Below are 19057 nucleotides of genomic sequence, written 5' to 3'. Positions count from 1 at the left end.
TCACCCCTGAATCCAAAATAAAGGTCAGGAGAATAAAGGAGCTGATCACCTACTAAAGAAGCTCTTGATTGTTAGACAAATTCTCCATTTCCGCATCTTAAGAAATATTTAGAGAACAGTGTGGAGAACATGCATACTAATTTTAGGGTGTAAAGGGTTAAACGGAAACACTCCAAGCACATCTATAATAATTAATATTATTTATACTGAGAAAATGTACATTCGGCTGTATTAATCAATGTAGTTAATTTTTAAAACAGTGAATAAAATTTGAAGTTAAACTCTAGGTTTCTTTTTTTTTTCTGTTCATTTTAAGTTCCATTCGTTCATTCATTTTTTTCGTATTCAAGTTTAACCTCGTCCACCTTCTCCTTTCATATCATTTCACGTCCTCTGAAGCAAGAAGAAGAGAGATCCTGGGAACGAGGTACTGCTCTTTCAGAGACAGCGTGTTTCCGAAAAAAATCTACAACTTCTACGATCTATTTGGCAATGCTCCCTTCTTGCGGCTGGTAAGCGTTGATTTAAATTAGTACAGAGAATTAATACAAAACCATTCTTTCGGCGTGGTTGCTTGCTGGATATTGTTTTGATAGCAAAGGAAAAGTTTCACTTCTTGAAAATCAACTCTGGGGTTGAAAGATGATGCGACATTGGAGCTTAGTTCGTCTTTCTGAGTTCTTTAATTTTACTGAGGAAAAATCTCTCCACAGTATTTGCGCACTTGTAGTACTCAGTCTCCGGAGCATTATAGGTTCGGCAGTTTGTGAAAATTCTCATCATGTCGGCGATAAACAGCTTCTTCGAGCTGAAATAACCACTTTTTAACCTATCGGTCATCGTGCGAAGATCTGTAAAGCAGAAAAAAAACAAGCCAAACTTAGAATGACGTTTTAACTGTATCGAAGGAGGAGAAGAGTTCCATTAGACGCATGTGAACACCTCTAAATGAGTGTTTAAAATTCGTGCCACATATACACGCACAGAATCTTCACACACGTTTCGCTAGCTATTCCCAGTTATCTATGAGAGACATCATTAAGAAAAATACTTTTTAATTGCTTGTTTTTTTTTGTTAGTTTTTTTATGCTTTACCGTTTCGGTGCGGACGTTTTCAACCACTGTTTCATTCATTAGGAGCGTTAGGAGTACTCGTGTGAACGGCCAAACATGATTAAAACAATTGTGTGGAAGTAAATTTTTTCTTTTAAAATGAACAGAAAAATAAATCGTAGTTAGATTATCTTAGTACTTACCCATTGGGTATTTGATGTGATCATAATAATCGGGTGCTTCAGAGATTTCCACTGGTCTTTGGAAAGGCCACGAGCTGGCATGATTCTGTGAACAAAATATGTTTAAAGCTTGTTAAATATGAAAAGCGACCTGTGTTTCCTTATATTAACTCCCATGGAAAAAAGTTCAACAAAGGCTTTAAACAATCAAGTAACTACAGGAGCTAGATTGTAAGCTTATCACAGATCAATTCAGAACGATCGACATATTTCGAAAGAAAATCAAACAAATCAAAACGCCGTGAAAAAAACAAATAAAAAACAAAACAAAAGAAAGCGAACGGGCTTCACAAACCTTGACTTGTGTCAGGATGTTTTTTAGTTGAGTCTGTAAGTGGTCAGCATCAGCTGTGTCATCCTCACTGAAAAATTCACAGACACATTTCAGGCAATTTCTCCCTCAAATTACCTTTTAATTCACTCGTTTCATGTTTTTGTATTTCTTATTTTTTCAACCAAATACTTTCTCTTTGTCTACGGGGAAGAATACTGCAGTTCAAATCGTACCCTAATATGGAATGCATTTTGTCTACACTTTTCTCTTCATGTTTCCTAAGGTTATGATAAAGAGATTGTTTGAAAATCAGGAGCTTCTTAAATTGATGATCATTTCCTTTATTCTCAAGACCTTTACATTTGATTCAAGGATGATACTGTAAGGAGAAATTAGAAACCCGTCAAAGGGTTAAATATAATGTCACGGTTTTGATCGACAGCTTTCATAAGCAATAAGAAAGGTTTTCCTAGAAATTTCTAACTAAACGCAAAAATCATCTCTCTTTTACTAAAGAACATTTTGCCAGAATTATTATTTGAAGGCAGTTTGGTTTCAATTAGGTCCACACATTGATCGGCTAGTCAAAAATAAATGCACCGTACCGCACTTTTACTACGGACGTTTTCTCTTTCAGACAAATACTTGCTTGATTTGGCGTAAAACAATGTTTGAAGTTATAAATAGCACAAGAAAACTCAACTTCAAGACAACATTTTGCGGTAATAACCACCTGCTCAATTTGCATCCAGTCTAAGTAATAGCCATTAACTGATTCGGAACCTCTCCAACGAATTGACATTATTGACAATTATCGTGAAAAACCTTTCGCTGGGATGTGAATACATGGCAAAGTAAAAACATTTTTAACATGTTTTTTATATAGTGTCAGAGCGAAAAGCAACGAAACGGAACTTAATTGATCAAAATTATATACAAAGAGCTTCTAAAACAGTTTTCAAAGATGCTTGCTGGCAACATCAAAGTACATGTGCCAGTTGTACCATTTTGTGGGGATTGGGGGAGGGGGGGAGGGGGAAAGCAAATAAGCAAGTAAGGGGAAGTACTTCACCACCATACCCCACGCAAAACCAGACTAAAAAAATACCAAAACTTAGAAGCGAATATAAAGCAACTTCAACTGTCGTTATTTTCGCTTCACATCGCTCTGTAATTGGTCCAGAAGACTTGCACCACTCTCGCAACAAATTATACGCAAAACCACAAGCAATCACGACTTGGTCACGCGCGTTCTCTCGCGCGTTCTCTCGCGCTTTAGGCAGTTTGCTTGATTTTACTTTGAATTCTCAGTTGCTCTTAAAGATATTTTCTTTCCTCTAATTGGCCGTTGTGATTTACTTTGCTTTTAGCCCTTTAACTCCCATGAGTGACCAAGAGAGAATTTCTCCTTACAATATCAATACAATATCAACCAGACAAGTGACGAGAATTAGAAAAAAATATCAATTATGGGATTACTAATTGATGCGATACAAAATTCTTCAAACTAACATAATGAGAATAATTTGGCAGGCAGTAAGGAGAATCATTAATAAGATCTTGGGAGTTAAAGGGTTAGCTGTATGACACTCAATCCAAAAACGCTCTAACATCAACAGAAAGAAATTGGTTTTAATAGGCTTACAGGCATGAAAGTAGTCGTTGAACACCAAAGCCAGCCAGACGATCGCTAAAAGCATGCATATATGGACGATTTCCCAGAGCAAAATTTTAGTGGACAGGCCTTTACAAGGTAATAAACCTACCTCTTCGTTAAGGATGGCTTCCATCCCGTTTCACCTGTGTAGGTTAGTGCAGAAGTAATGTAAGAGAGTTATGGGTTAACGATCACTGGCTATTAAGTATTGTCACTTTTTCGTTCTCGTCAACGCATGAATGTCTAACAGATCAGTCAGATGCTAGCGCAAGTAAAAGCTTTACAGCGGCCCTTTATAATGATTTCAGACCATCTGGACCAAATTAAAAAATCACACAGAGTCAGTTTCAAAAGCGTAATACTTTTTCGATCACGCTCAAAATAAAATGGTAAATAAAAATAACCGTACGAAAATAAACCTTGTGTAAGAAAAGTCTTAAGTTTTCTTTTCCCAACCTCTGTTTCCTTCTATCAGCATTTCAATTTCTGCGCATGCCCTACGCTTAAGCGCTGTCTTCACCCGTCTACATACCCACTTTTAACCAATGTCAGTGCTAGACACCGTCGCTGTAAAAATGTGTACCGGTCTTTTCAGCGCGCATCGAGAACAAATGAAGGACCGTTCGTTAAAACACGAGTCAAGCTTCAAATTCAAAGAGAAGTACTGGTAGATATTTTTGTTTTCAAATGCAAGAAATTAGAACTTCCCAGGTTCCTCAGTTTCTCCCTAACCGTTGCTCAAGGCTGTAGGTGTGAGATTGGTAAATATAACAACGCAAATTACCTCCTCCGACGCTGAAAACCTGCTGCTTTCTAAGTTGGTTTTAGTACATTTATCAACCCAAGGGACCAATAATGAATTATCGCCGGAGGGAGGGGGGGGGGAGGGGGCTTTGAAGGATTTTAGTTGTGTCACGATCAAATATAGGCCCCCTTTAACTCTGTTGGCCACGACTGACCCCGCTCTACCCCCCCTCCCCCTGACGATAACTAACTGTTTCTTAAGAATGATTAAAGTTTACTTACGGATTCCTGGTATACTCTCTACGGGGATTTGTCTTACTCCTTCTTGAAAACATTTGAGCCCCGGGTACACTTTACGGATTTCAGTTTGTTTCTTCTCCATCAGTTGTTTCACGATCTGTAACGACGTAACATTTATTTATTACAAAAAAGAGTTTTCGAGTTCAAAAATTCGATCCTTAAACGTTCCGATTTTTGCGGTCAGATGCAAGAAATTTACTCTCAGGCTCGACATAATCAGTTACAGTCGAAGTGTCATGCATACTGCTATGATCAACAACTTTGAAAAGGTCCTGTGAGACCATGGCCGTCGAGTAATGAATGATGTTTTGAAAACATTTCTGAAGGGCCTCATACCACCACAATGTGATGCCATAAATAGTGCCAGACCCCAAACAAACTTCTTCCCGACTCGTCTCAAAGCTCCCAGCGGGCGAGGAAACGCGCTAATAATGAAGGTATGCCTGCATACTTAGTCTATTAACCCTTTAAGTCCCGTAAGTGATCAATATGTAACTTCTCCCTATAATATCCATACATTACCCACCAAACAGGTAATGAGAATATTCAAACTTATCAGGTAGAAGTTTTTCTCTTGATCTAACACCAAATTCTAAGGTAACTAAAGTTACAAGTGAATTTTTTTTAGCTAGAGGGGAGAATCAACAATCAGATCTTGGGAATTAAAGTGTTAACGAAGGATCACCGGCGATTGTACAAATGTTCAACATCAAATGAAAAGTACTCACCTCTTTTTGTTTTCTGATGATCGTGGAGAATTCAGTGTACTGGATCCGCGAATTGATAGCGCACTGTCAAAGAAAATATCAACATAACAGTTACAGTGATTCAAACGGGCCGTAGTGTGAAGATCTGCAAGATCCCCAACAACACAGCCGTAAGAAGCTGGAATATATAAGGACCAGTCAGTTATTTATCGCCGGGGGCGGGGGAAAACAGAGGATTTGGGTGAGATCACAGGGTTTTCCGGGAAACGGAGGGGGATCAGTATAAGTATAAGGGGGGGGGGAGGGGGGTACTAGAAGAATATCACAGAGCCTTATGGGAGGATCAGGTAAATTTCTCCAAAATCCTCCAACCCCTCTCTTTTACCCCCCATCCCCCCCCCCCCCAGCGATAAATGAGGACCGCTCCATGAAAGTGAACTTGATAGAAAACTTGAATAAACAAAAAAATGAAAAATGAAAAAAAAAAATTAAGAATTAATAATTAAAGAGATTTCGTGCAGATGTACTCACATGCATTAACGTGGCACCTTCGTAGTCTTTAATATAACCAATGTAGGATGACTTCTGCATTCTAATATCCTTACTAAACCCCTGAAAAAAAAAACGAGTAAAAAGCAGTTTAAGAGTGAAGGAAAACCTCAACCACGCGCGTGATACTCCCCAGGAGGGGAGGGAGGGGAACTGAGGAATATATTTAATATTTTAAGACATGTAGTAAGAGAAATAGAAGAGAAAAACTGATTTGCGAGCTAAGAGAGCGACAATCCGCTTTTGAATTTCATTTTATTATACTCCCACATTAACAGGAGGAGAAGGAAAAAAATGAATTATTTAAACTTGTTTCGGAAGCAGTGCTTAAATGGCGGTTGGTCACACAGACTTCTTGGCTCCTGAGGGACATACACTGGCCTAGCAGTTAGTGCGTCGGACTCCAAGACGTGTGATTCCATTCGCGTTCGAGAACTGGATGGATCACTTAATATAGTGCTTGGGTAGATACCAAACTCTCACAGTGACCTCTCCAACTATCAGTATGAATGGGTGATGGTGGATTGTCGGGGAAGCCTGAAGAAATACTGTAGGAGGTATTCAGCATTGGCCGTGAATACCACTCTGGGGGAAGAGATATACACCTAGTCGCTTCACACAAAGGAAACTTGGGCAAGCTTCAAACATGTGGGCACTTGACTCAAGTAATGACTCTACCTTTTATAAAAAGGTGGCCATTTGTCGCACAGACCCACTGCAAATACCTGACGCTTAGAGCGTGCCGTTTGTTTTAGAGCACGGAACGTTTTCAACCTCAAGAATGAAATTTTCTGACGAAGATTTCACCTTCACTTTACCCAGAGGATCCATTAAAATTGACAGTACACCTGATCCCTTTACGCAAAATCTGCAATACGCAGTCCTCACGAGTTACCTGTTTTTTGAAGTAACCTATCGCGTACTCGTCGGCGTAAGTGAGAAAATTCAGAACAGAATGTTTGACGTGATAATCCTTGAGGTGGTTCATTAGATGCGTTCCATAGCCCTAAAAAATAATCAGAGAAGTCTTTCCTAAGTCGACAGAACAATAGTTCTTCTGCTGTTGGCTTAAGATAAACACATCGTTAGGATAACGCCGCTGGGGCACATTTCGATTACGCGATGAAAAAGCAAAACCAAAGCAATCCTGGCGACCAATCAGATAAGAAAACATTGTCTCCAGGAGCCAATATGAAATCAAAGTTTAAATGGAAAGCTATCTGAAGCGCGAAAATGCGCTAGCGGCTAAGTCGAGACCTGAGGTTAGTAATGCACCTTATAAGCTAACCAGGTGGTGCCATTGTTTGAGAAAAACTACAGGGTAAAGCAGAACCAAAGTAATCCTGGATAAATGAATAAAGGGGGTAAGTTTCTAAAGAAACTTTGGTGCTGCGTCGATGGGAGAGTGTAACAGGGTAATTTAGGATTATCAATTGAGTTGATAAAGTAAATTGGCCACCGTAGAGAGTTTAAAAGCTGACGTTTCGAGCTATAGCCCTTCGTCATAGCAAATTCAGTAGCTTAGTGACTCGTCATGTCGATCAACTGTATTCGCTCTGATGAAGTGCTGAAGCTCGAAACGTCAGTTTTTAAAATCTTTGCGGTGGCCAATTTACGTTATCAACTCAGTTGATAAACTAAATTACCCACTCCTGGTTTAGTTTCCACATCAGATCAAAAACTACTCCAACAATATCAGTGTGAAATCGTTCGCATGGAACTACTGGACCCATCATCTCTGTTCATCTATTTGACGCTGTTTTGGTACACATTTAACAACAATTGTTCTTTCTTCACATAAAAAATAATATCGCATATAATTTATACAATTCACTAATTCTTATTCTTTAATTAACAAAAGAAGAAAATGGCATCACATTACCAGCTGCAAAAAAAAATTCGAATACCTTGACTTGCTCATTCGAAGTGACGGCACAGAACACGATTTCTGTGAAATTCTGAGTGGGGAACATCCGAAAGCAAATTCCACCGATGGGTTTGTTGTCCTTCACCAGAGCTAAAGTCTTGTGTTTCCTAAAAAAAACAGTGAAATGACCGTGAGCGCCTTTTTAACTTTATAGTGATAAAGCATGAAATAGAGAGGAAATTACTGAATCTGAGTGGAACAATTTTGGGGTATTGTACAGGACAGTTTAAAAAATTAACCCCAAGCCAGGTAGGGGGAAGGAGTCTGTGGGAGGAAGGGAAGAAAATAGAAAAAGGTGGGGGGGGGGGGTTAATTGGGATGGACTAACATTCTGGTAATAAGGTAGAAAAGCAAAAGTCAAAGTCACTTCCTGCCCTGAAAACCTGGATGCTATAGCTGTCGCCGGTGGCAAGGGATTCCCAGCTTTATCTTTTATTAATTTTTATGTACATGTGCACGTGAATAAGAGAAAATTTGAAAGGAATAGATATGGGTAAAAAAAACATAAAAGCTTAGGAGGTCTATTGGCCTTTTGGCTCTTAAGACATAAAGAGAAAAAAATCTTCGATCATGTAAAACACCACGTAAAGAAAATTTGTCCACATGCAAATGATAACTCCACCTCTCAAAATACAACCTGGCATGAAAAAAAGCACCTTTCTTTCCCCTCCCTTGTCAGTATTGCTTCAACTTTTTTCAGCTAAAGAACCAAGATATGTTCTCCGAGGAAAAATAAAAAAAAACGACAAGTGGTTGAAAAGAGCAACTCAAGCTCGTTTACCACAGCAGTTTTGTCCCTGATTGTCAGTTGGAGACAGTTATCATTATAATTTCAAGTCTAATTTACACTCACGGGTCAAACACAAGTCTAGAGATGTATTCTTTGGGCATCCTTGGCAACTGATAAGAGAACACGTTTTGTAATCCAACCAGCCAAAGTAGTGTCTGCCTTGAGGGCTGTCTCGTGAATGAGTTTCCGACGACGTGAAATTCGATGACACCTCTTCTCTCCTCGCAGCGCGCCGCCTCATCTCGTGCGCTATGGGTACCAGGATAAAGGCCCCCCTGAACAAAAAAAAAAACGGTTATTTAAACCCTTTAAGTCCAATGATATGATTGTTAATTCTCCCCTCTAGCTGCTGCACATTTCCTTATATTTTAGTTACGAGAATTTGGTCTTAGATCAAGATAACACCTTCTACTATAAGGAGAAGTTACATGTTAATTACTTCTGGGAGTAGAAGGGTTACAACTATTGAACTTTATTGAGGAAAAAAGAAGGGGGAAGGGGAGGGGAGGAGAGGGGAGGGGAGGAGAGCAGGGAGTTAAGCTGACCAAAACAATGCAGTTTTATCATTTACTTATTTTTATAATTCATTTATTCTTTATCATGATTGACTATCGGGTTTCCTTTATCAAAAATTACAGATAGATTCTTCCCGTGTCTTCAACTTGAAAATTAGAATAACACTTGTATATCTTCATAAATACTTATATTTGCCTGGTGCGACTACAAAATTAACCAAAACAATAACAAAATTCTAGAACGTGATTGGTTATCACCGGCCCGATGCGAGCACTAATAGGACGGTGTAGGCGTCATGCTCGTGATTGAACAGCGTCACAGGACAGTTGACACGCCATGCCTGTGTTAGTAGACAGAACGCGTCACGTGCGCGCACTGTTGTCGAACATTTCACCGAGTAACTGTTGTTTTTTTATGAAAACGTAAAATTTCTGTCTAGTTTCTTTCTCGAATTTATCATAGTTTGATTAATTAGTAACAAGACTTCGGGTCGTCTAATTCGGTATGTCGAACAAATCGGACCCCCGGAAAAACGGACCCTGCTTCGCGATCGTCCGATTTTGTTAATCACTCGTATAATTACAGACTGAATTGGACTCCACTCAGTCCTACTGTCATTACCAATTATAGTAATTAATTACATCTATGTCTTTAATTCTTTCTTTGTTTTATTTTGGTTGTTTGTTTGCCCGCTCATCCACTAAATTTGTTGCTCATTATAACTTTATTATTACGTGGTAAATATAACGCACTTAAATTCAACAAAAACATTGAAATTCATACACAAAAATATGGTTGAGTTGTATCCCTTTTCGTACTCTATATCTTAACACACAAACAATAAAATGCGATGTTTCACTGTATGTTTTATTTACCTCAGGGCCTAGCATGGCAGAAGGATCTGATATTGTCGCAACAATCTGAGTTAATACTTCAACAGGCACATCCCCTGGGGATAATTAAAGGTAAATACAATGAATGAAGATTTCTTCCACGAAGTTTGACATTGCAAAGCAAGTAAGTGAGCGTAGCACATGAAGTTTACTAGGTTAAGAAAAAAAAACAGTCATCTTACGCTCCGTCTGCAAGATCAGGTCGACTAAAATATTGTAAATGGTGAAATAAAACATGTTCACGAGGCATTAAAGGAAACAGTTGAACAGAATTTGAAGCTAAAGCCACAGATAAGTTGGAACAACAAACTGCCTTTCTAAACTGCTGTTTGTTTTGAATTCAAGGGGAGTCACCTTGCGGGTATCACGGAATATTAAACAGGGCATGTGTGTGTGTGTCCTTGGCGACCATTGTAAGATTCAACGTTACCAAGCTGAGCTTGGGGCTGTGGGCAGACAATTGGTCGTTGGTCTTAACCCTCCTGTAATTATTTTGACTACCTGCCAACTTTTGTCTCTTGATACTATTATCAGCAGTTCCATCGTCCTCAGAACTCCTCTTCTCCCCAGTCAAGTCTGTCACGGAGAAAAACAAATGGATATTAATGCATACAAAGCTTCCTTAGGTTATCAGCACACTTAACAATCTGCATATGCTGCAGATGGTACATGTACAAGATGGAAAGAGAAGAAAAAAGGCAAAGTCTGTACTCCACCCAGGTGACTCACCCAGTCAGAGCTTATCCCGGTTTCCTTAGCATGAAGAGGCTAAGATTATTACTATTAAACCCCCACCCCCCTCCCAATGGGATGCCAGTCCATCACAAGGTTACCCCCCCAGCATTTCATCAGGCTTCCCTGATTATTCACTAGTAACCATTTCTACTCTTGGATGGAGAGAGGTGCTGTGAAAGAAAAATGCTTTAACCTAAGAACACAACACATTGACCTGGCCAGGTCTTGAATCCTAACATCTCAAACCGTAGTCCAGTAGTCTAACCATTAGTCACCACCTCTTCCCACGAGATGGGAACATTTTCTTTTAATAAGTAAGGTTAGATTTTTGATTGTAGCTTTAAGTACTTTCCTCTGCGTCAAATTACCTAAAAGATAGGGCCCAGATGTTTAAAGGGTGGATAATGCTATCCAAAGGATAAATTGCTTCCAGCAGATAAGAGGTAACAAAACATACTGAGATATTCAATGTATAAAGATTTATCCAGTGGATAGCATTATCTGACCCTCGAACAACCAGGGCCAGGTGGCTAAAGAAGTGATTTCTGTTCTGGTGGGTCCATGAATACAATGAAACATCTATGGTGCTATAGATTGGCTCAGGCAAGGATCATTGTCACCAATCATCATCTGCATACATAACTGTACCTTTTGTTGGTGAGGTAGAACTGGACAGTTGAAGCATGGATGACATTGAAGATAAACTTGAGCCAACTGCAGCGCTACAAGAAGAAAAGATACAAAAAATATAATAATTGTCCGTCATCTTCTTAATTAACATAACATTACTATATTCTGTAATAACACAAATTTGATAGCTTTGAAGTTACATTGACAATGCTGGAAGATACAGGGCCTCATGGTTTGTACACTGGGGCACTTCATACAAGGGGCAGTACAGGGTATACTGATGAGAGGCCAGCAAAGTCATCATTTTTCGCAGCACAGGATTTTGTTAGGGTGTTTGTCCTTTAATCTAGGGAATTAAATGCCAACAGAATGGCAACATGAGCCTTCATGGTCTAATTTAGAAAGGGGAACAGTACTCAGTAAGTGCTGATTTAACACACTGCAAGGACAAAGTGGGATTAGCCCTCAAGATAATGTTACAGAAACCCACGTTTAATCTTCTGTCAGCACTCATTGCTTAAAGTCAATTAAGGAGCAATCATTATGATATAGCAATTTAACATACCTAGCTGTAGCTACCAAGGAATCCCCTTTATCTGTTAAGGGAGTCAAAGGAGAAACAAGTCTTGATGGACCTAGAGACAGCGACTGAGGGACAGTGAAGTCATCATCCCATACAGGAGAGTTCTCACCATACACTTCTTCTTCTAACATTGACAGAAATCTGGAGGATATGAAATTTACAAAGATGAAAATAATGAGTAAAAATCATAAATTCTTTCACTTCCAAGATCTTATTTGTAGTTTTCCTTACTGTCAGCCATACAATTTTCATGATGCAAGTTCTGACAATTTGGAATTGGATCAACTAATAATCCCCCAATTGATAATTATCTTTCTTTATTCTCATCACTTGCCTGCTTGGTACTGTATTGATATTGTAAGGAGAAATTCTATCTTGGTCACTCAAGTGAGTGAAAGAGTGAACAATTGTGCACTTAAGTCAGTGGCCAAGTTACAGCCCAAGGCTTCAACACAACTAAGTCCAGCCTTGACCTTCAGTTATTTAGTATTCCTTAACCATTAGCTCTAAAAAGTGATTTATATATAAATTTATCCTATAATATCAAAAGATTATCCTGCAAAAAGGTTATGAAAACAAAAAAATGTATCAGCAGGAAAGTAACATTTTGATGTGAAACAAAATAATCTAATTAACCACCGAAGCCCTAGCATTAGTGTACATATTCTCCAGATTGTTCAGTGAACAAATCCTATTGTAAAAAACATGGAGAATTCACTTCAAAATCAAGAGCTTCTTTAGCTGCCAATAATTTCTTTCACCCTCATGACCTAAAAGTTTGATTCAGTTGGACAATGCATGGAGAAATCAGATTTTTGTAACTTTTAGGAGTTAAAGGGTTATAATTAACAGGAAATTGTATTTTAACTGGAAGGGAGAACTTCATACTTTAAGCCAGATTTTTAGTGTTCAAGGGTCAACAGCTTAAGTTAAAGATAATCCACACTTAGTGTCTACAACTTCCATCATTAAATGTCTAATACCTTGGGAAGTGAGTCAAGACAATAGTTCTCTTATCAGGTGGCATTTTCTCTTTTTCTGCTCTGAATTTCTCCAAGAGCTGTCTTCTCATGACCGAGAACACTGATCTTAATAGTGTCCTTCCAAACACAGCAGTGGGATCATATTTCTTTAAACTGTCACAGAACACAGGAACTTGGCAGTAACATAGCCATCTGTGGGATATAAGTTAAATATACAGATTTCTTGAGCTTTTTATATCAAATTGTTCACTTTTAATCTTGAAGCATGGCATGTATAATTCCTTTCAATTCAATCAGAAGTAGAAAAACTGCAAGAGACTGTTAGTAAAAGCATCATCTTCTTACAATCTTATTCATGCTTTATTTTGTGGTTACTTAAGACCCACTGACCATAAACATAACTGGAGAATCAGCCTACAGTTGTAAAATTTTATACTTTTAGAATTATTTTTCTTCCTAAAGCAGACTTTTGATGAACCATCATCAAAAATTATAACATAAAATTATATCACCCTTTGCTCTCTCTGAAAAATCGAAAAGTTTAAATACCCCTTAAAGCAATGAAAAATCATGCAACCTGTGCACCTTTATATGCCACAATGTGATGCATTCTCGCTTTGAAATTTTAGGAACTAGCAAATTTATGGTATTTTTATCTTCTTGGAGATATAAATTTTTTTGTTATGTTGTTACGTTTAAGTCTGAATAGTGACCCATTGAAATAATGTACTGTGTGTCTTGTTCCAAGTGGTGAAATATTTACAGCAAAACAGTTATGAGATAGCAATTATTGAGTTTCCCATGTACCCACCTTGTGTAATTGGCTTTATATGCTGCAAGTTCTTCACCCTGGGAGTGCTGTTTCTTTACAGTTGGTGTCTCAAGCTTCCAGTGATTTAAGCAATGTAAAAACATCTTAGCTAGATCATGCATTATCTGCCATTCCCTTTGTGGAAGGTGACCAAACTTGTATAGCACAAAGTTAAGGACAGCCTGTAGATTTAAATGAACATCAAACACACAAATTCTTCAAACCAGTTTGCTATCTATTGTCTTCTTCTGTCTCAGGTTATGACAATGATGCAATAAAAAGGGAAAAACTCTTAACTGTTCATTTTTACATTACTGACGAGGTGCAGGACATGTTTTTTCATAGTTTTTCTTTATTTCAATATCTTTTGTGAGCTACAACTGAACAGACACTGGCCAGTTTTAGCAATGTGAGGACAAAGAGATAGACTGAGGAACAAAACTTCCTTTTTCTTCATAATATCATGACTTCAGGAGAGCAAACAGGGAGTTTAAGAAATGACAGCAGCAATGCCATGGACAATGTCTGTTAAAAAATGAACTTATATTTTACCTATGAATCTTGCAATACTCTAAAGTCATTTTATTAGTTTGTTTTTCACTGTCAAAACTATTTCAAAACTGAATATGGAACTCAGTGTTAAATTAAAAATAGAAATTTAAAATATTGACTGCATCATTCACGTTCTCCTGAGAACACAAAATTGGTTCATTTCATGCTGTTGTTTTGCAGAGGATGCCAAGAAATTTACAAAAATTTGTTAGTAAACACACATGCACAGCCATTGTTCTGCTCATTTAACCTTTTGTATAATGACATTCTCATTGCTGTCATGGTTTTCTTAACCCTTTAATTACCAAGATCTCAGAAGTAATTCTCCTTACTGTCTGCCAAATGATTCTCATTATGTTAGTTTGGAGAATTTGGTATTGGATCAATAAGCATCCCATAATTGATATTTTTCTTCATTCTAATCACTTGTCTGCATGATATTGTATAGATATAGTAAGGAGAAATTCTGTCTTGGTCACTGACGGGAGTTAAAGGGTTAAACTCCCTAATAAAAAAGAAGTACCTTGCCAATGCTTGGCTTCTCAAATGGAGGTGTACCAAGAGGACCTTCCACTGTTACATTCGACATCTGCAGAATTCCCTTTCTCAGAATTTTAAATAGGTAAAAGTAAACTTGTTTGGTATCAGCATCTTCCTCCTTATGTACGCACATAAATAAGTTCTCAACATCAATGACCATGCAGAGAAGTCGGTTAAGCTCATCTTCTGGAATGTCATGTAAATGAGAGATGTGTGCTCCTAAGGTGTGGCCACAGCTACGACATGGGTCTGTTTGGTTTGCGAGAGGTTGAGAAAGATCCACTCTGGTAGGTGTTGGTGGTGGGTTAGGATTCTTCCATCCATTACATTTACAAGAATCTTCAGCCTGAAAATAATGTAAGAAAGTAAATAAAGCTAACTGCTAATTTCACATTTGATTCACTCTCTACCTTTCCAAGACAATTAACAAGAAATGTCTTCCCAGTCAAATAATAGAACATCCAGTAATTATGTAAATAAATTGATAAAATCGTGATAATCACTAAATTCTCTATGCTAAGTTACAACAAAATGTTGACAAATGACATTTTAAAGGTTGAAGGGTCTTCAGGTGTTCAGTAGCATTTAGAACTTAAAATTTTTCAATGGCATGATGCTTGAAACATCTCTTGGGTTGGATATAAAATATTTCAACCCTTGAACTCCCAAGATCTGATTGTTAATTCTCCTTTCTGGCTGTTGCACATTTCCTAGTAAATCAGTTACAAGAAGTTGATATTAGATCAAGATAATAACTTCTAGCTGATAAATTTGAGTTTTCTTGTTACCCGTTTGCTGGATAATGTATGAATTTCAAAGGCTGAAGTTTCATGTCAATCACTTCTGGGTTAAGATATAAATGGTAAATTACAAAGAAAAAGAACCTTGATCACTTATTCCTCACCCATAGAACACCAAGATCATGGTGAAATATGTTTTGACCACTTCTTCATTTAGAACTTTTGGCAGATTGGTCACGAGAAGAACTTAAGAATATCTTACAAAGCAAACAACGTTTTGGACCAATCACAGTGCATCTTTCAAGTAACAATAACAACACTGCGATCGACCAACAATGAGGCCGTATTTGGACAGCGATTTCTTAAAAATTCGAGGATCCAGTACAGAAAATAATTATGAAAACCCTTTCACAAAAAATATTAAACAATTACAGGTATAAAAAACTAATTTGATTTCTTCCTTTGCGACATACTTACTTTACATGAGGAATATACACCCAGTTTCTCTAGCTTTTTTCTGATCGGATAAGTCTTTATTTGCGCTTTCCTCTGGGCAATTCTTTGTAAATTAGCTGGACGGCTGAGCTCTGATGGTGTTATCTGCGGTGTTCCAGGCCGCTTGGTTGCATCAGAACCGTTTGCAGATGAAGATATTTCACTCATACTCGAGGCGGCCTGGGCCGCCATCTTGGATTAGCCAGTATTGTTCTTGGTCAGTGGCTTACATACGAAGTTACACTCGAAGACGCATAAATGATAGGGGAGGCTTCCAATCTAAGATGGCGGATTCTAACAAAAATCGCAAAATCCTGTTCGTTTGTCTCGGGAATATTTGTCGTTCTCCATCCGCTGAAGCAATCTTTAGACACCTTGTACAGGAACGCGACGATAGAAATGAATGGGAGATCGACAGCGCTGGAATTCTTGATCTCCACGAAGGACTTCGCTCAGACAAGCGAGGGTTGCAAGTATTGAAGAAACATGGAATTGTGAATAATCACCGAGCAAGGCAAGTTCACGAAGATGATTTTCGTCGTTTCGATGTAATACTGGCCTTTGATGAAAGCAATGTACGTGATCTGAATGAAACTTTTAAGCCAACCGATGGAACTGCACGAGCGGAGGTAAAACTGTTTGGAACATATGATCCCAAAGGAGAGTTGATAATTCACGATCCTTACTATGGAGACATTTCAGATTTTGAAGTCATGTTCGATCATATTTATAGATGCTGTGTAGAATTTCTGAGACAATGTTAACGAAGGAATTGACGATTTTTCAGCCATTAGGTCTACAATGTGTTACAATTTATTTTGAATCAAATTGACAAACTTTTGATGAACATTAGCCACACAAGCAGTAGCCTTTATGATCCATTTGTCACAAATATGGATATATGCTCGGATTCTCCCCTTCAAGAATTCCCCCCTCCTTTATATTTGGGGGTAGTGCCAATGAAGTTGGGAACAACCGTCCAAAAGCCTACTAAATCACTAGAGTCAACAAAGATAGTAAAAGATAAGTAAACAGTAATGATCCTAATGATATAATAAATAATTTATCTTCTGACAATAAAGTGGATGTAAAGGGATCAAAGGCGAAAAATTTTAGTATTTATCACTTAATCATTTGAGGAAACCAGAAAGTAAAGTAATATACATACATATATATATATATATATATATATATATATAGATAGATAGATAGATAGATAGATAGATAGATAGATATATAAATATATGTCTGAAAATTGGACAAATCAATAAGACACACTTTTCTGTGACTCTGAGTTTCAAGCTTATGCGATTGTCAGACAGATTTTAGTGAAGAGTATGCCTCACTTAGTTTAAATATATATACAGTAGTTAGTTAATTAGTAAGTCTATTTTAATCTGATGTCGATTTTCATAAGGGAGTAATTGTTTTCATCGCAGCATTTGGAAATTAATTAAGTTCTTTTGTTAAGGTTGCTTACTTTGTTGGCTTCAATAATGTAGAGTTTTTCAATTAGGCAGAGGCTAGATCATTTGGAAATATTGTCATAGGCACTTGCTGAAGAGATGATAGACCAGCTTATTTTGTAGTTTTCATTGTTGTCCTTGAGTTTCCAGATGTGTTTTGCTAGTTCAGTGTTGTTGGCTTATTTTCTGTTTCGGAATGATAGTTTATGTTGCATATATCGATGTTTGAATGCTCCTTCAGTTAGTCCAATGTAGTTCTTTCCCATGTCGTCTTTGTCTGTAGTCACGTTGGCTTTGTAGATTACACTAGTGGTGAGGCAGTTGTTGTCTAGTGGGCATTGGTCTTTTTTTTTTCTACAGTTGCATCCATTTTGCGGTGTAGTGTTGTTGTTGGTAAGGATTTTCTTGTTGTGGTTGTTGATGATGCTGCCCATGTTTGGATGTTCGGCATGCAGCTGTAGCTGACTTTCATGTTGTTCTTGTTGAAGACAGGGTGCGGATTGTGGTTTGGTGGGAAGTGTTTCTTGATTATGTTGAGGAAGCTTTTAGCTATGTTGGTTTGGACATTTTTGCTGTATGGGAGGTTAAACCAGATGATGTTTCATTTTCTATTTCTTTTCATGGGTTTGGTTGTGTTTTTCTTGAAGTAGTGAAGGTTTGTGCTGAATCCACTTGATATAAGGGCTTTGTTGTAGAAAGGCTTTGTCAAATGTTTCTTTGTTAGATGATAAGATAGATGGCTGCAGGTATTTGTTTGATGACAGTGGGTGGGTGGTTAGATTTTGTGTTGATTTATATATATATATATATATATATATATATATATATATACATACATACATATAGATAGATAGATATATATAGATAGATAGATAAATATATATATATATATATATATAGATAAATAAATAGATATATAGATAGATATATATATATATATATATATATATATATATATATATAGATAGATAGATAGATAGATATATAAAAAGAAAATGAAATGCTCCTATGAAAAATTTACTAGCCTGATAACCACAGGAATACCAGTTTCACTGAACTGGGAACTCAGGTTTTTTTCATAAAGAGACACTCATTGGCCCTGAAAGTTTCAGTCTATCTGTGTGACATATTAATTCATGCATATAAACACACACTGACTCAAAAGTTAAACCTAGACAGTTAAAAACAATGAACTGAATGCAGATTGAGCAATGTAACAAGTGTTTTTTAGGGTTTCCAAAAAAAAACTGCACTTCCCCCTCTTCCTTCCTGCAGCCTTCAATGGAGGCAAATATATACCAGATTTGAAAGCAGTTCAGGGTGTTGACAAGAGGCTTTTCTCTTCCCCTTATTTGTTCTTGATAATTATTTTTTTATTTTAGTGGCAGGAAGCAGCCTGAAGGCCATCACCCCCAGTTATATTGCACTAGCTTTAGCTTCTTATTTTTTCTTATCGTCGCCTACGACATCTCGGCATCTGCACCAGTTCTAAACCTCTGTGTTCTCTTGTGCCGTGTGGCCTCTGTGGTTGTTTCCTTTTTGGAGCCTTTTTTCTGTTTGATAATTTTTCTTTGCTGCTGGTTATCCAGGAATTCATGGAAGATTCGTATCCCCTATGATTTAGAGCGATCAGTGCTCGCTAGAGGCAATCATTCTTTTCTTTATTTATATCGCTGACAATGCCTGTGTTCTGATTGGCTACCCCAGCGGACAAGATGGGTCCATCTTGCCCGCTGGGGATTGGGGATTCTTAATAAAGCGATGATCTTTTGCTATATAGTAAATCCTCTATTGACCAAGCTTGTTTGTTCAAGATGACTGGATTAACTAACCTCGTTCTTTTTTTCCGTTTTCATGGATCTCGACTTCA

At 37.6% G+C, this 19057-nt stretch overlaps 2 protein-coding genes across 2 annotated transcripts; one reads left to right on the top strand and one right to left on the bottom strand.

Moving 5' to 3' along the window:
- Window positions 1-183: 183 nt before the first annotated feature.
- Window positions 184-15945, bottom strand: LOC113674878 (histone acetyltransferase KAT2A). The gene is made up of 18 exons (XM_089183105.1): window positions 15704-15945; window positions 14470-14832; window positions 13395-13576; window positions 12584-12775; window positions 11583-11741; window positions 11036-11109; window positions 10154-10228; window positions 9635-9708; window positions 8307-8518; window positions 7434-7560; window positions 6422-6532; window positions 5509-5589; window positions 4999-5061; window positions 4253-4367; window positions 3336-3369; window positions 1591-1657; window positions 1257-1341; window positions 184-851 (listed from the first exon to the last, which is right to left on the bottom strand). Exons 1-18 carry the CDS (start codon window positions 15911-15913, stop codon window positions 661-663), a joined length of 2415 nt encoding a protein of 804 aa, XP_089039231.1. The 5' UTR covers window positions 15914-15945; the 3' UTR covers window positions 184-660.
- Window positions 15946-15967: 22 nt separating this feature from the next.
- Window positions 15968-16831, top strand: LOC113674873 (low molecular weight phosphotyrosine protein phosphatase). Its single transcript, XM_027191371.2, has one exon. It carries the CDS (start codon window positions 16006-16008, stop codon window positions 16483-16485), a length of 480 nt encoding a protein of 159 aa, XP_027047172.2. The 5' UTR covers window positions 15968-16005; the 3' UTR covers window positions 16486-16831.
- The last annotated feature ends 2226 nt before the right edge of the window (window positions 16832-19057 follow it).

The sequence above is a fragment of the Pocillopora damicornis genome, chromosome 9 (genome assembly GCF_964200805.1).
Source record: "Pocillopora damicornis chromosome 9, jaPocDami1.2, whole genome shotgun sequence".
NCBI lineage: Eukaryota > Metazoa > Cnidaria > Anthozoa > Scleractinia > Pocilloporidae > Pocillopora > Pocillopora damicornis.
The sequence above is the reverse complement of the archived record's forward strand: the minus strand, read 5'-3'. Positions and strand labels throughout refer to the sequence as shown.

Bases quoted from the DNA above. Each gene is read 5' to 3' on its own strand.
- LOC113674878 (XM_089183105.1), bottom strand. From the start codon at position 15,913: ATGGCGGCCCAGGCCGCCTCGAGTATGAGTGAAATATCTTCATCTGCA. The intron at 12,776-13,394 runs GTGGGTACATGG...TATATCCCACAG, and splicing joins TATAAAGCCAATTACACAAG to ATGGCTATGTTACTGCCAAG. The intron at 852-1,256 runs GTAAGTACTAAG...TCTGCTTTACAG, and splicing joins TCACATCAAATACCCAATGG to ATCTTCGCACGATGACCGAT.
- LOC113674873 (XM_027191371.2), top strand. From the start codon at position 16,006: ATGGCGGATTCTAACAAAAATCGCAAAATCCTGTTCGTTTGTCTCGGG.